The sequence below is a fragment of the Thermobia domestica genome, chromosome 16 (assembly GCF_964235325.1).
Source record: "Thermobia domestica chromosome 16, izTheDome1.hap1.1, whole genome shotgun sequence".
In the NCBI taxonomy this organism is placed as follows: domain Eukaryota; kingdom Metazoa; phylum Arthropoda; class Insecta; order Zygentoma; family Lepismatidae; genus Thermobia; species Thermobia domestica.
The window spans coordinates 109,097,572-109,116,195 of record NC_137469.1 but is presented as its reverse complement, the minus strand read 5'-3'; the positions used below and the strand labels follow the sequence as shown (position 1 = coordinate 109,116,195).

Sequence of the window (18,624 nt, the reverse complement as noted above, 5' to 3'; positions counted from 1 at the left end):
GTGTTTCTGCCTGCTTACCCCATTCAGTGGCGTACGCAGAAATTCACCACGGGAGAGGGTTCAGGCTTCCTAGTTCAGACTGTTTCAGGATTTCCTTATAATCACTTAATATGGTAAACAGCTTGTATTATTTAAGGGGGTTAACACCTCGAAATCCCACCTCCCCTTTTCGTATGCCACTAGTTTCGACATATCCAGTGGCATACTAGTTTTTGGTTACATATCCAGTGATTGTCTTTAAACACTGCTGTCGGTGTCGCGATGTACTGTTCTGTTATCCGTTAGATTGTGATTTATGCATAAGTGGGAATGTCTCTCCTTGCTAAGATGTTTATCTGATATTTTGATGTGGGAAAAGAACGTAGCCTTCGACTTGTAATTTATATTTGTAAAATATTTGAGTCCATTCATTATACGTGTTATCTGGATAACTGTCTTTCCGACCGTGTCCTTTGTGGGCTATATAGCCAAGGTATTTCGTTTAAATTAATGATTGAAGGGTATATTTATCTATTGCGTATAATTCGTAGTTTGAAAAATAACAAATCTATTCTAATCTTGTAGGAGGTAGCTGGCTGGATGGTTGCCGGAAGGGTCCAGCTGCCCGAGGCTGTTGCACTAGATGAACCTCACCAACCGCTAGCTCAGAACGCCGGCGAGGAAGCCCTGGAAGGTAAGTGAATGCCTCGATAGTTTATTTAATTTTCCAGATATTTATAATCATTTTAAAGTAGTGGAACAAAAATTCGTATTACAACAATAACAACTATTATATAGCAAGTACCCCCACAAGGAGAATAATAAAATACAGTAATTTGTTAAATACTTTGCTTATCATTAAAGAGGGACAGAAAAGAAATAGGAAAATCTATAGTTCAAAATATGAAAAAAATATATAAAATTTTAATAATATACTTTCTGAAAGATGAATTATGCAGGGTGTCTTGGGAGGAAGTCAGGGACAGCGCCAGAAAAATTTGATGGGGTGGGCGGGAAAAGGCAGACCTAGTTGCTGGGTGGGCGGACAATGAAAATAAGAACTGGGCAATATAGACATTTTTTGGACAATAATTAAGTTTCAATCTGTAAACTCTTTAGTTAGCTAAGGCTCAGACCGAAATAGGGGAGGGACAAGATGTGGAAAACAGCTGTCTTGGCCTTATAGAAGGTACAATTCCGGAATTCACCTGGTGAGACTGAAGAAATACAGGACTTAGGATGAGCTGCAGGAGTTCGTAGCTATATGCTCGACCTACCGAATTCCGCGTAGCAGACACACTACCTCTACTTCCAGTTTTTTTAAAACAATAATAACGGTGTGTACTGTGTAGTCGAAGAAGTTCAAGACAGCTTGACCTTCTCTCCCTCCAAGAACGCACATGAATGCATAGAAATAAAAGAAGGTTCAAACAACATAGACTAACAGATAATACTCTACCTTTCGTTAATATCATAAAATATACAATAAGTAAGTAAAGAAACAAGAATAAAAGAGGCTATTGTAAACATTTTTATCTTTGAAGATTTTTTATTACAAAAAAGCAAGAGACAAAAAATATAAATCATTTGTATTTTCTCTCGTATATCCTTAATTAGTGCACATTAGATTTTTTGACGTGGTCTCTACATGCAACAGCAAAGATCTATGTTACTAAACTAATAGGGAAATTCGACAGCATATATTGTTTGGTCGTACCTTACACAGAAATCTTTGAAATTGAAACTCAAGTTGAAAAAAATAAAACAATTATAAATTGGATAAAGAAGTAAATAGCAATTAACAAAACTTAATCATGATCTACATAAACAATAATGTATTTTCAACTATGAAGGGCTGATCACATGGTACGAACAAGCTTACAATAAACTTTTATACCAGCACTTTAATGGAGTACATTGCGTTGATTGTTATGTCCAACATCGAATAATTTTACTACATTCTCTACAGCAATATTCATTACAAGTTTTCTTTCTACTGAAAGGATACAAAGATTGCTTAGGCTACAGTTTGCCATTCCATTTCTTAGATATGTTTTAACCCGTCTAAGACACGAGAAAGAACGTTCTCATGGTGAACTAGATATAGGAATGGTGACAGCAATTACGCCTAATTTGTGAATTTAATGAAAAGCAATTGTGAAACGATCCATCACTTCAGTATACTGAGAAACGGGGGTAATTTTGCATTGCTTTTCCTCCTCATAACGTTTCAAAACTTTCGGAAGAAGTTTCATTTCCACCTCTACACTATCGACATCACATCCATAATGACGTGCAAGTGGTTCAATTTTCTCAAATGAGAGGAAGTGTTCACTTTTAGGGTGAAGACTGCTTATCCCACTTAAAATCATTGTTCATTGCAGAGATAAACAGGGTCCTAGAACCTATTACATTACAGTCAATATTAATACCTATTGCTTTTGAAATACAGGATGTCATCTTCATTATTCTACTTCTGTTGGGGTGGGCGGATGGGTGGGCAAGGCCATTTATCGGGTGGGCGGTCGCCCACCCCCGCCCACCCTTAGTGCCGTCCCTGGAGGAAGTAGCAATACTTTGGGAAATAGTAGTATGAGTGACTGTAAGGGGGGGGGGGGAAGAGAGAGAGAGGGGGGGATAAAATTCACATGTTCCATTCTCAACATTTTGAAAGCTACATTTTTTAGCTTACATTGCTTATTGCCTCCGTATAGTTATCCTACAGAAATGAGACATAGTGCATTTGAACGGCGATGGAATAGCCTTTCCAACTATATGCGGCATGTTGCAGTGATCTTCGAAAGTGAAGTTATTGAGGGAAATTTAGAAAATTTAAAATTATTTAAGGGAATTGGATAACAACATTGATTCCCAAATTTTCTTTAATAACTTCCCCTCCAAAAACACTACTACCACTGCTGCATACCGTGGGAAAGACCATTCCATCACCATTCAAATGTGCTATATCTCACCTTTGTAGAGTAACTAAAAAGTGAGCAATAAAACTATGTAAGGTCAAAAATTGTTTACAGACTGTAGCTCTCAAACCGTTGAAAATAGGACACATTGTTACATGAAATTCTTGCTTAAAATCACTCACACTACAATTTCCCAAAGTTGCCACTTCCTTAGGGACAACCTGTATATGTATATATCATTTACATTCATGTCACATATATATATTAACCTTTTTAAAATATCAGGCGTCGGCTAGTTTACATCTTATTTTAATAATAAAGTTCACAACTAACACTTGTCGTTGTTTGTTATTGTACACTAGGGCCTACACTTTAAAGAACAGGGAACAAAGGGGAACAGTGGCTTACTGGTAGAGCGCTCACTTCTGGTGTGAGGAGTTTTTAATTCGATTCCAGGCATGAGTTTGTGGTGAACAAGCCCGTTTGTGGGTGTCTATGGATTTTCTCGATCACCCGTTTCCTCCTATATGCACATTTAGCAGTTTTTTCATAATCATTCGCCTCTTTTAGCCTACAGGGGGAAATCCGGATTCGATTCCTGGTGAAAGCTCTTGTAATTCGTTTCCAACATTAAACTGTAGGTCCACGTCTCATTTAGCCTTGATGCTGAGAAAGACGCTAAACTCTAATGAACCAACCTATCTTTTAGCCTACAGGGCATAAGCGATGCATGTAAAACTAGAAATTTCATTTTAGTAGCGTAACATACAAGACTTGTAAAACAGAGGGGTATAATATAACCCTTGGAATATTGAATTTGAATTATTATAATCTCATTTCCCCCCAATTTTACGTTTACGCCACACAGCTACGTTCGTCGTGGAATAGAGTGGATTTTTTTTAAAAGTTAGTTAATTGGGAATGCAAGTAAATCGTAGGTAAAATTTGTTTTCTCATAAAATACGGTGAGCCAACGAGAGACCCCACCTGGTGAAGAGGCTCTTCCCACTCCCAAATGGGTGATTGCAGAGTCACTGGCTCCGATAGTGTAAACTTGTTCTTCAGCTTGATCCTAGGTAGGCAAGTCTGAGATTGTAGCCTCTACCTAGTTTAAACAATTCCCAAATCACGAATTAGGTACTAATTTGTTGTGGTTATGCCGTGAGATTTGGTACCATGCGATATTGGGACGCTATTTGGCACTAAAAAAAGAATGTGAGCTTGACTTAGAACGCCCTGGTGTCAGCACAAAGTTCCCGGTAGATTCTCACTTGCTAGGGGAGTTTCCTCCACCAGGAGGTATAGTTGGGAAATGAGCTTTGGTCCATTGTTTCTGATCTGACAAGTAACGTCCCTCTCTATCATATATGAGGGAGGGAAAATGCTCTTATCTTTAATAGTATTGCAAAGTCACCAGTTCAATGAAGACATCAGTTTAGGCATACAACATAGAATATGAAGAACATTAAGATTTCTATTAAATATCAAAACTTCGTCAAAATACTATGAAATTCGAAGTATTAAAACACGCTATTTCGATTCGACATATCACGAGACACAAAGATTCTTGTTTCCATTGCCCTACGAGGCATGGTTTGATATATTAAATTTCATATTTGGCCCTCTCTGCTTATCACACTGTAAGTACAATATTGAAGAAATAAATAAAAGTAAATTAATTCTTACTCTCGTACGAGAAATGTCCTACAAAACTGTGACGTAGAGTGTTCAGACCCCGGGTCTAAAAATACTTTCTTTCAGTTAATTTTATTACTGAAAAAAAAAAAAAAAAACTGGCTTTGCTGTTCAGTTTTAAAACAGAATAAAGCAAACATTATTAATCTTTGAAATTGCTATGGCCAACTAGCTAACTTTTGTATGGCTTGGTGATGTCTGTCACCACATCAGTTTCCTTAGTTGGTAGGCTACATCAGACTTTCTAGATCTAAGTTCGATACCTCTGAATTCAATACGGCTCCAGTTAGCGTGCAATGCTTAAAAATTGGTGCCCCATAGGAATCAAACCATGAACCATGTACACAACTGTTGGCTTCCCGAGAACACACTCCAATCTCCACCAAATTATTATATAAACTTCAAAACTGTGAGGAATTATCTTCAGTCTATGAAATAGTCGAACGATGTTCATATATTTAGTCGGATTTCCCAGCTTTCTGTTTGCAATTTTCGTGATGGTATGATTCACGATTTACATTAGAACATAGTTTTCACTGTTTTTGCAGTTAGCTGAGCATTTAGAAATATCTTAACAATCCCTAACGATATGTTAAAGATCAACTGGTTTTTCAATTGGCAGATATGTTTCAATATTTAATTTGTTAAGGACAGCGAAGTTTCCTAACTCATTTTGCTGTATGTATTTCGGTAATTGAGATTCATCCATCCAACTGTTCCATCGTAGAAGCTAAAACATCGATGTACTGTGGTCGTACATTATCAGAATAGTAAGACTGTTTCAATATTCTAAAGAAGCTAGTATTAAGATCAGTCTTATAGAAGGATAGTAAAGGCTAATAAAATGAAATAGCATTGGAGAGATAGAAACTTGTTAATTCTGAAATATAAAATGGTATTGAAAAGAAAAAAAACAGTTTGTAGTTAACAGTTTTATACAGTTCGTTCTGTTGTGTGTTGAAATGACAGTAATTGACATTATAATCATTGTAAATAATACCCAGTAATACCTCCTCCTTTTTGATGGGCTGTAGCGGTCTGTGGAGGGGCGAGAAGAGAAGAGTGGGAGAATATCGATTCTGCATACGATTCTCCTGCCATTTTTAGTGTCATCGCGCGATAGCAGTCAAAATGTTTTTTTAAACACAGCAATTCTGTGATTACAGTTCAAAACGCTTTTCGGATAAAGTTTGCTATTCCACGTAACGGAAATGTTCCTGATTGGAAGACTAAGTAATTACAAACTGTATTATATTTTTGAATAAACTACTTCCCATCTGCAATATTTTTCGTTTTATTAGCCTCTAAAATGTGGTAGATTTTATTCGATCACACTGTACTGACAACAATGATCTGACCTAAAAGTCAGTAGGGATTCAGGAGATTAATATCCTGGCCTCAAATACCTATATCGGGTTTAGATTCAAATCTAATGTTGACTTAACTTGTTACTTAATATGATTGTGTTGCTCAAAGTGGAACGTACAAAATGTATGAACTAACAGATCACTAACTTCTATTGCTTTACCAGTGAGCCATAGAAATAACTTATTGAACCACAATCACCATACTAGTATATTTTATTATATCTCATAGCTTCTATAGAAACCTTTGTTTATAAATTGCAACGACTATTCTTAAAGTCACAATCAATTACACGACCTTATGTTGACCATATATATTGCAACAACTGCGAATCGATAAAATCAACAGATTCAACCCGAAGTACAATTACAGGATATGTGCCTTTTTCGTTAAAACTTTATGCCTCCCAACATCTAGAAAATTCAGAAGCTAATTACAGATAATCTTAACATACGACTTAATTTCTTTAATTGAAGTATATACATTAAAAAACAAAACTAAGATGCGTTTGAAATAATTGTTTCGTGTTAAAAGCAAGCTTTTTTGTTACGCTCACTTTCGGACCAAGTAGATGTAGTAGTAAATCGCATGTTGAAATTTGCTGTCAAGGATGAATGCTTAGCTTTGTGTAATAAAACACAATACTATCTACAACTGCTCTGTCACTTCCGCTTCGAAGAGACAAAGTACAGTTGCTGTCCCGTGTATTGTTGCTGAGTACGTGTAACCTAAGTAAAAATGCTTACGAACTATGCTTAATAAATCCAAGTATTGATGTAGCAATAAAAACATAATTGTATAAGGAAACTAATACTTCAGTTTTATGTCTCCGATATTCTTATTAAGATAACGAGAAAACAACTAATGAGAGATCCGAAGTTATCCAATGTAAAAGGATGAAAGTATTTATACACATTACGAATTAAGCCAAAAATCATACCATCATTATTCTTGGCAGACCACTTTCCACAACTGAGAAACTTCCATGCACCACGGTCTTCAGGTAACCTCTTCATCTTCACGTACGATATTTCTGTTTTAATATCCTCCATCAATTGTAACCTCCTATGCCCCTTCCCTCTCTTTCGTCTTCGTGTGAACATAGCCTCCAGAATGACTCTCATGATACCATTCTTCTCAGCCAATGTCCCATCAGTTTCTCCCTCTTCTCAATTACATCTAAAATTGTTGTTTTCTCTTCCATCATTTCTAACTCCCTCTCATTAATTTTCCGCTCGGCTCAGCTAATTCTCTCCACCCTTCTCCACGCCTACATTTCGAAAGCTTTCTAGTCTTATTTTTTTTTTTTTCACCGCTTTCGCTTAATGTTCATGCTTCCATCCCTTATTAGTAGAACACTACATACGAAGCATTTTATGGGTCTTTTTTTTTTTTTTTAACTTTTTATTCGAAGACCTACAATATAGATTTTCTTCCTAAAAGGTTTCTTTCACCATTCCTATCTTTGCTTTGATGTCACGTTCGCAGTTCATTTCATCACTGATAATACTACCCACACCCAGGTATCGAAAAGTACCCACCTCTTCTATATTCTCCTCTCCTACTTCTATATTTGACACAGACCGCTTCGTTCTAATCGCCATGGTTTTCATCTTTCTCACATTTATTTTCATACCATATTCTTCACTGCCCTTCCTCAAGTTCTCTAACATTTCATTGGTTTTCTTTTCAGGTTCCGTAACAAGCGTCCTATCATCTGCAAACAGTATACATTTAACCATTCTACCTCCTACCGAAAGGTAGTCTGCATTCTGCATTATGTAGACTCTGTTTCACTGTCTCTTCTAGGTAGATATTAATATGTTAAACAATGTCAACGAGAGATAACATGCCTGCCTTACTCTTCTTCCAGTTGCATTCTCCTTTATCATTTCCTCACCCATTCTATCACTTGTTGGTTCATAAGTTGATCCGAACCATTCAATAAACACGATATACGCGTTAAATCGACAATTTGATACTTGGAAGGCCATTTTTTATAGTCGCTTACGTCATAAAGTGGGGTTCGAATAGTTTTCAATTACTAAAAATTAATGCAATCTCTCACATAGGGTATCATGTGGACTTTTTCATGGAATCGCCTGTAGATTGCTATAGCAGGGCCAACAAGTAATGCTCTCCGATGTTTTTTACCACATGTGGAGGGACAATGCAGTCCCTGCTTTGGTACTTCTGTGACCAACCACGGTCACTCTGTCTTACACCATTAATTAAATTGCCACTATAGATGCCCCGAAAAAATAGCCTTAACACATGAGTAGTGGCAATGTCACTGCGAGTTCTCAGAGACCCCCTGTCTCCCCTATAAATATTGTTAAAGGCTCAAAAAATTTATTTACATTACTATACGTACACTCATGTCCAAAATGATTGTCGCATATCTATAACGGTCTTCTTGTAAGAATATAATTCGATAATTATTTTGCAGGGTACTTTTAATACTAATACTATGTGTATAATTGGGAAATGTATATTTGTGGTAAATTTCATAGGAAAAGAATTATAAATACGAAAATTATGAGGAAAAGAAAATGTTGCTAAATGGACAATAAAGTTTTATTTTCGTTTTATTATTCTTATTTACTGCTCTTTTGACATGAAATTTGCCACATACATATCTTTGCCGATTATGCACATACTAACATTATAAGAAGTACAATGCGAATTCGTTATCAACTTATATTCCTAGAAAAACATATTTATAGACATGCCTAAATAATTTTGGACATAAGTATACGTTGTTGTTGAATTGTATAGGCGCAATTATCGTCCTCATGAGTCGTGATCAGTAAATTGTATTAACTTTCAACTTGTTTTCATAGAACCACTTAGTGCATAACTGTGGTGCAAATTTACTTTTTAATGTACTCTTTTCCGCACCACAGTTTTTGTCTTAGAAGTATACTAGCAGCGTTCACCCCGCTTCGCTGGGGTCACCCCGGAACGCAATAAACTTTGTTACTTAGATAATTTTTACTTTTTCGCTTTCAAGTGATATGATAAAAACCATAGAAGATTGCAGTAAATGTTAACATTATATCGCCTGTCATTTATGTTAACCCGCCGAGTGACACGGTCATGTGGGTTGCATATAAATACGGTTAGATTTAGCTATGATGAGCTAACAAAGGATTTGTACGTTATGGACACTTGAATGGTCAATTATCTCAAGACACTGGTAATTGAAAATTAAAGTGATATGATAAAAACCATCTAGGGTCCAAATCTTAATAACCCCCCAAAAATGAAAGAAATTGGTTCAGCCGTATTAGCGTGATGAGCTAACAAAGGATTTGTACGTTCTCTTTTATATATATAGATAAGGTATTCAGAGTACAAGGGAATGAAGTTAAACTACCAAAAGTGTGAGAAAAAGATAACAAAAGTTTGTACAGTACGCTTAAGTACATAGGAAAGATAATAGTTTTTTTTTTGTTTTGTTTTTTGTTTTGTTTTTTTTTTTTTTTTTTACCATGGGAAAAATTGTGGAGGGAATACAACAAATATCAGTGGGACGTGTATGGTGATTTTAAAGTGATTGCTATGTTATTAGGACTTCAGTCTGGCTATACAAAATTTCCGTGCTTCCTATGCGAGTGGGATAGCCGTGCGAGAGGTTCACAGTATTCCAGGATGATTTGGTCCCCAAGAAAGTCATCAACACCCGGTACGAAAAATGTGATACACAAGCCTTTGGTAGAACCTGTTAAAGTTTTGCTCCCCCACCCTTTCATATTAAGTTGGGATTGATGAAAAATTTTGTAAAGGCAAGATAAAGAGGTTTCTGTATTCACGTATTTATGTAACAAATTTCCAAAACAGTTTAGAAAAAGTAAAAGCAGATATATTTATTGGGCCACAAACTAGCGAACTTTTAAAGATAGCAACTTTGAAGCCGTCTCAAATGATAAGGAAATGGCAGCTTGGAGTTCATTTAAAAATGTAGCCAGTAGTTTTCTTGGCAATTTCAGAGTTGAAAATTACAGAGAACTTATTCAAGATCTAATGAACACTGATGAACAGCTTGGATGCAATGTGTCAATAAAAATGCACTTTTTGTTTTCACATTTGGATTTCTTCCCGCCTAATTGTGGGAGTGTCAGTAACGAGAATGGAGAACGCTTCCATCAGGACATTTCAGTGATGGAGCACAGGTATAAAGGAAAATGGAGTGCAGCAATGTTAAGTGATTTTTGTTGGATGATAAAAAGGGATACTAACGAAACAGGAAACAGGTAAAGAAGAGACGTTATTAAGATTGACATTTATATTAATATGTATAGTATACATAGGTAATTATTCAAGTCTTGGTATGTCATATATAAAAGAGGTAACTTTGGACTGTAAATGTCATTTTCGTGTTTGATAACCCAAAAAACAATCAAGAAAATGTATTCATTAACCCCTAACATAAATATTTTCTAGAACAGAGGGGGACTGGGCCCCCCTTAGATGCTTCAAGTTATGGGCGTGTGTTTCGGTTATATTTCGACACCAATGGTGACGTAATATACATAGAATGCAACATTGCCAGACCTTCCGAGGTGTTTGTTGCCTCATGAATGTGAACGTGAGAAGCTTGGATATCACCTCCCCCCCGTTACGCCGAAACGAGAGCCAATCGAAAATTTTAATTATCATTTTCGGGTTCAGCACCTCAAAATTAGTTAAGAACGGGTGTTTTCATTTGTATAACAGAAAAAAAATGTAGAACAGTGTTATGGGAACGATCTTACCCGTTCCCCCTCCCCTTAATATTATAGACAGATTTGCGCCGCTGCTAATAACCAAAACTCTTTAGCTAGTCTTTTTTCTTCTACCATTTCCATAACTTTTTATTTGTTATCTAAGAATCTAAATTTCAGTGTTCTTCTGTAGCCACTTTTCGCATGTGTCTTTCTTTCCTTCGTTTCTCATCTGCATCCAGATACCTCATATCCAAACACCACCACACTCCATACATGTGTTTTCATCAATCTGTTTTTCGATTCTTTGTCGATATTTCCATTCGAAAGTTTTTGTTTCTCTTGTAACAATCGTGTTAAGAATTAGAAAGAAGAAAATCATATTTTGTGACTTCGTAAAATAAAAATAGTTACGAGGAATATTCCATATTGACTGTTGTACTTGTAGAGTTGAAACATAGACGTAAAAATCAGATCCGTCGAATGTAGGTTTGAAGAACTGAAAACTAAGATGGGCGGAACGGAAAAGCAACGATCAGCAAGAAAAACAATAGGGAAAGGGGAAACGTATTGGAGCAAGAGGAAAACTAGTTACAGAAAAAACTGTAATCTGAAAAATATAATAAAATATATGGTGAAAGAATAAAATAAGAGAATGGTACTGTATAGTATGAAAGGAAACGCTTGCGTCATAACGAAGAGACTATTATTATGACATGACAATGTATGGATACTTACCAAATTGTAGCAAGTTACCTGCCAGTGATAGCATAGTACTTACTAGTGAGCGCTTTAGCAATCAAGTGGCAAACAAGCGCATTTCCTCTATAAGCATGGCCTGGACTCGATCCTGATCCAGAGATGTCCAAACTCACGAGCGTGGCCTTCAAGCTTAAGCAGCTAATTGAGGACGAGCACTATAGTGGACAGCGAACCAGTTGAGTTCGATCTCCATTGAGGTTAATGAGCGAACCTTTTGAAGCCCAATTGAGAATAGCGAACCTAAACCCAATGAGACAAATGGACGTTAAATTGAACTATTGCTGGCTTGTAATAGTGTGTGCCACGGTTGCAAAATGGAATCCCTTTTCTGGTGTGGGCATAATATACTGTGTATGTTCTAGCCCATTCATTCACTCTTAGGCGGGACCATTAAGCTAGTAGAGCAGGGATAGAATGGCTAGTTACCTGTGATTCAAGAAATGTTACATAACCAGGAAATTTAAAAATTGGAGTAGATGGATAGGTTGTGAATTAAAGATATCACTCACATGAAAACTGTGAAACTCTTACACGTCAATTATTATTATTATTATTATTATTATTATTATTATTATTATTATTATTATTATTATTATTTCGATACAAAGCACCATTATTTCTTATAATGTCAGTAAGCAGAACCTCCAAAGATAGTTGTAGTCATAAAATGGTTATTAAAATTCCTAGTAATGGTTCATGCTCTACCTGAAGGAATATGTCTGTACTGAAAAATGACATAATAGAACCTGCTTCATTTAGGCCGTCAGCCATTGATAGTTGTTGATACGATAAACTGTATTAGCGTTCGTACATTTTTATACTCAGGCGACGAACGTATCGCATAGTTAATGAAATAGGTAATGATCTGTGAGTAAATATACTTTCTACTAATGATTTTCATAATAAGTATAAATAGTTAGTTGTTACATGCTAGCAAGAGAGTCGTAAAATGTGTTAATGATTAGGTCTAATAGAAGAAACAATCAGATGAGTCCGTAACCTCGTGTCGTGTCGTTCGCCTGCGCGGTAGTGACGCAGGTTTCCCAAACGAGAAGGGAATTGCGTCTGAAAGCAAGTGCCACTTACAAAATTGTGAAAAAAAAGTTGAATTTTAAATGTGGGTTGCTCCTTTCTTCTGAGGGAAGTGCGTTCTGTTTTTTGGCTCCCGTTTATAATTAACACTATTCGACCTTGGAAAGGTTGCAGAAAGCCAGAAGAGTTATTCAGCTGACGCGATTTCTAAGAAATTCTGCGCTGTTGCTGTGTATACAAACATTGGGAAGACAGCAGATGTTGCCTGTGGTTTAACAGTACCACGTGGCAGAGAGCACTTTCAGCGCATCACAAAGTAAGCGTTAATTATATTTGCTCTGGACATAATTAACATTTAGTCACGCGTAGAAAAATACGTGAAATCATAATTGTAGCACTCGACACGAATTTCGGATTTGTTTTCTTTCTTTTTTATGTTGTGTAGTAACCGCGTCCGATTTTTATACATTCCGAAATATGGTTCTAATTCCATCTCTGTTTCATCGTACAACCAAATAAAAACCATGTTAATGTTTTGATCGAGAATATGTCTGCTTCTCTGCAGAAAGCCTTAATTGTTTTTGGCGTGTTCTGCTTACCAGCGAGTTCTCGTTAATACTCATTAACAGGAGTATGTGATCAGTGCTTTTGCACTTTCCAATCCAGGTCATCAAAGTCCGAGGCCGCTTATCCAGGCTGGGATCTCTTTTTAGTGCTTTTCCATCATGAATACCGGGAATCCGCTTTAATACATGTATTTAGGCCTTGATAGACTTGCTACCAAATTATTTCTCCGCTTAATATTTACAATGTAAAGTGATTTTACAGTTTTGTCTCGAACTATATTAATAGTAAATATACCGGTAAAACACTTTATTAATAGTAAATATAAAACAATAAACACAACCTTTTTAGTTAAGCAACTTATATCTCCGTATGTAACCGAGCATTTGGTACACAGATGAGGTGATTAAGTTCCGGGCTCTAAAAATAAATAAATAAACTCTTGCCTTCTATCAATGTGGTTGTTATTCCAAATTTGTGTGTTATAACGTACTGGAAGTTCGATGTGAGATTATTCTTGCTACCATTTCTATCAAGGTTTCTGTTCGCAATAGGTAACATTCAGGGGTAAAAGTGCAAGGGGACGCAGGGGAACGCCGTCCCCTATCTCCGAAAAATATGTACGGCGTCCCATCAGTTCCTAAAAAAAATTACAATGGGCAAAGATAGGGAGGGGGATGGTGGGACGTCATGCCGCTACCTACCGTTCCTCTACCTTTTCAGATCCACTTTCACCCCTGGTAACATTATAAAATTAATTCATTAGTCCCATTAATCTGCCACTTTTACTGTCATTGAGACAGTGCTCTTGTACTTAAATGGCAGTATTGGCGGCAAAATACCCCGGTTCAATTCCTGATGAAAGATCTTGAGGTTTGGGTCTCATTAATTTGTTGGACATCGTCTACCATGCTTCGATGCTGTAAAATTTTGCTAAACTTCAGTCACCAGACATTCGGTGCGAGTGATTCCGGGTTCGATTCCCGGTGGGGCACTCGGTCGGAAAAATGTAGCTTTTTCAGGCCAGCTATTCTGAATGAGGTTTTCCTGGATTTTCCTCATTCACACCAGGCAAATGGAGAGGTGGTACCTAACTTACAGGTCCCAGGCCGCTTCCTTTTCCTTCCCTTTCCCCGGATAGTGTGTCCGGCGAAGGACATTATCCCTCATACGTGACGAGCTAAATGACCATAGATGCCGAAAGCATAGAAATCTAAACCCTAAATCCCTAATCCAGTCACCAAGCAAGCGAGTATTAGACTAATACCATACATAATCAAATATGAACAAGGCTTACTTTCGATGTTCGGTTTTATTTTTTATTCATTTATTTATTTATTTTAAAATTTATTTTATGGTGTTCACAAGAAAGAAGTGACAGTTTATTTGTGTGGGTTGTTCGGTTCTGAGTCACAGATCGTTGTTCATAAAACGCACAATGTTTTAGACCCTTTGCCCCACACACGTTCTAGTATATCCCTAGCAATGGTTGTAACAGAGAAATACCAGTTATAGCTTTTAGTTACGTCCTAAAATAACCACGTTAAGAGTTACTGCGATTCAATATTGTGATCTGTACTTCGTTATATAAATTTATCAGTATCTCTACATGTATAACTACAATTAATTATCCGAAATACAGTTATCTAGATCAGTGGTTTTCATCGTGAGTATTAATGCCTCCCAGGGGCCGTTCTCGTTTCCAAAGGTGGCGGTAAAACAGAAAGAGGCGATTGGAAGGGAAGGGGGCGTTTAGGATTTCATGACCTGTTAGATTTGTCTTATTATTGAACGGAAGCCAGTATGCATAGACTTTTGTACTACATTATTATTATTATTATTATTATTATTATTATTATTATTATTATTATTATTATTATTATTATTATTATTATATAATGATAGATATCCAACCGATACAAACATTTGATTATTATAGCTTGAAAAATGTCGATCAAAGAAACGTTTGTTGTTCCGTCTCTTTTCGAAAGTAAGACAAGATTATTTTACATTTTTTAAATGCATTTATCGGGAACAAATTATAGAAACACTATATTAGTCTTGAAGAATATATTCTTCGTTGAGGATTTTAAGAATTGAAGCCTTTTTTCTGGTGGTTAGACTGCTTCGTTCAAATCTTTTCAGCAGGGTAGATTAAGATGACGGGACGCGCTAAGGACAATCGCATTTACCCAAGGATGCCTAAGGCTTCGAAAAGTTTTGAACCGCTGATCTAGGTCTCCAAATAACTGGATATATATATCTGGAAATAAAAAAAAAAATACACTCAAAAACATATTCCTTCATAAAAAATATAATTTCCTTGAAATTTTAGTTTAAATCAACGTTAAAATTCATATTATTTTGATTTTTTTCATTTTTAAAATTGTTTATAATAAGATACCTTATTTTGGACATACATTAGCTGTACCTTTTTATTAAACAGAAGCGATTTTAATTTTTTTGTCCCAACGTCACTTTTTTAAAACGATTTCCTCAATTATCCGAATTAACGTCAAATGTCACTAATCCAGATAATTGTAGTTTCACTGTATATGAAACACATATCTAAAATTTGCTATCTAGGTCACGTTTCGTGAAAGCTTTCTCATAAATATGGTTCTGCATATAAGTAATTCGAAGTGTATTTATTTATTTATTTATTTATTTCACTAACAAGTTCGTGTATGTGTAGGAAATATAAAAGGTTCTAAAAATAATCATTCTGTGAGCAGCACTGTACAATGAAATCTGATAGTTAAATTTTCCCAAATGTCAGCTATCCATATTCTCAGTATTGAGATAAGTCATCAATATATTGCTTCCACAGGGTACAAGAGGTTTATCTCTTAGCAATCGTGACAGCAAGCATATTTGTAATGTTAATGAGTACACATTATCACACGCGTAGGATAACACGTGAATAAGTTAACGACAATTTCGGAATGTGAATGCATATAATTTGTTTTTCTCAGCGTGAATAATATAAAACTTCCGAAGTAAATAAATTATGTAAACAATGAGTGTATAGATTTTTTCTTTTTAATCTCATACAAATGAAGAAAGTGCATAAACATATTTGAAAACATTGGGTTGGTCTTTATTGTCTACATGGTGCTTGACATACGTATATCCTGAAATATTTTTACGATCCGCGGTTATACCTTGTAGATGAGTTCGAACTGAATGAATGAATTCTTCATGAAGTTTGTAAAGTGCCTGTTACTTCTATAGTTAATGCAATTACTTTAAAGTTAATACCTTTATTATGATGTTTCTTTGTTATGCAACATGCCTGTTTTCCCTATAGTTTTGTTCTGAAAGTCAGATTTGAGTGTCACGAACAGTGCGAAGTTGCCAAATATTGTCAGTGTTCCGTTGTTGTTGCTCTCCAGTAAGACACGGGTTTCGTTTAAAAGTAATACATACAGTGGTGTACACAGAAGTTCGTCAAGGGGGAAATCAAGCTCCCAAGTTCATATGCTTTCAGGTATCTGCATACATATCTTAATATACTGTACTAAATGTGTAAGGGGAGATTAAAACTCCAAAACCCTTCTTTGCCTACGCCACCGATTATGTTACTGTTAAAAGTGTATATGTAACTGTTAGAATAATAAAAAAAAAAAGAGATACAGTAATACATTGTGTGTGTTCATCAAGGCTCTAGCTTTTTTTTTTTTTTTTTTCACCATAGAGTTAAAGCAGAAATCTTTCACCAGCCTCGGCTATTGTTTCTTTGGTAGACAATGGATCATTGAACACTAAAACTGACACCTTCAAATCTTTATATTACTGAAGAAGACTCCTGAAATTTACCCTTTCAATATAAAAATGAAAATAAAATGAAATCATTAAGTTTTACGTCCCAGGCATATGCCGGCTAGGTTAAAGAAGACGGTGATGATGAGTAATGAAGGAAATGGTGGAATGAAGAAAGTGGGAGGAAACGGGAGAACCCCGAAGAATCCCACGCACACGGTGTTTGTCTACCACAAAGTTCACTTGGCGGGGGGCTGGGATTGAACCCGTAACCTGAAAAAGGAAGGATAACCATTTCTCCAGCCTAAGATGGATCTTTGTTTTTGGAATGTTTTGCCCAATGAATAATATATAACTGACATTATAATTCATTATGTATGTAACGTATTTGCTTATTACATACTGCATACAAGAAGAAAGAAAACACTGGCCATACATGACGTAGAAACTCCAACCGAAAGTAGGCTTAAATTTTGTAAACGGTGAAAGATATTGAGAAAAAATAAGCGAAAAAATCTCCCCTTTGTGATACTGCTTGCCGATTTTTTTTTTTTTTTTTTTAATCAAAACGTCTTTCACTTCTCTCTGTAAAGGGACATGTACAGATGTGAGGAATGAGAAGGAGATTTATCTCATATGCGAATGATGCGCTGTGCAGAGAGCGCAGGTTCAGTTATTCTATCTATTAAAATGCTACAATAGCAATAAAAGCTCCTAAGCTCCAACCTCTAACTTTTGGTTTCACATCTTTCACTTACGGTTTTTTGTGATTTCACGTTTATAACAAAGACAAATATTTAAAGTATGTGTACTTTAAATAAATTACTTAAAAGGTATTTTTCATAAAGTTTATCCTTTTAAATTATTGTTCAAAGCCTTTCCATTTTAATAAACCTTCTCAAAAATAAATGCAAATGAATTGTGCTGCCATCTTTGGAGTTTTTAAAACTATACGTTTGTGGGCGTTTATATGTTTGTGGCCAATCCTTTCGACAGCGAGATCTCGGAAATTACAGACTAGAAAGATGACGTTTTCACTGATCGATTGCAAATTTTGCGTAGATTGTCCAGTTCTAATTGAATATTTAAAAAACATGGCCATTATTTCTTTATTACATTTTACGGGTACATTGGAAGTGTTGAAATTAAAACAAAAAACTAAAGCATCATATCCTACTCATTATGCATTCCAACACCACATAATTGTATATAGGGGTTACATATCTCCCAGGCGTTTGTTTCATGATCGAATTATAATGAAAAACTAAGTCTAAGTTGAATCTTTATTGTTTCGAGTGTTTTGCCGAATGAACACCATATATTACTGACATTATAACTATTGTATGTGTAATGTATTAGCTTATTTTAAAATATATAAAAGGATAATCATGCCTGTTCTGTATTGTTGCGAAACATGGTCGCTTATTCGAAAGGAAGAACATAGATTGAAAGTGTTTGAGAACAAGATCCTGAGACGAATATTCGGACCCAAGAGAAACGGGAATAGAGAATGGCGGAAACTACACAACGAGGAACTTCATAATTTATACGGTTTACCCAACATTGTTAGGGTCATCAAATCTAGGAGACTCAGATGGGCAGATCATTTAGCCAGGATGTAAGAAAGAAAGAACGCTTACAAAATATTAACTGGAAGACCAGCCGGAAAACGACCATTGGGAAGACCTTGGTGCAGATGGGAGGACAATATTAAGATGGATCTCGCAGAAATAGGAATACAAAGTAGAAACTGGAGCCAATTGGCTAAGGATAGAAGTCAGTGGAGAGTTTTTGTGAACGCGGCATTGAATCTCCGGGTTCCATAGGCATACAGTTAGTTA

At 35.9% G+C, this 18,624-nt stretch overlaps 1 protein-coding gene across 4 annotated transcripts in view; it reads left to right on the top strand.

Moving 5' to 3' along the window:
* LOC145673333 (MAP kinase-interacting serine/threonine-protein kinase 1-like) overlaps positions 1-18,624 on the top strand; it is a 244,304-nt gene that overhangs the window by 114,480 nt on the left and 111,200 nt on the right. For all 4 annotated transcript variants that reach the window (XM_081742935.1, XM_081742936.1, XM_081742937.1 and 1 more), the window contains one exon: positions 565-673. In XM_081742935.1, the coding sequence (XP_081599061.1) occupies positions 565-673 (109 nt within the window). The remainder of the gene's footprint in view (positions 1-564; positions 674-18,624) is intronic.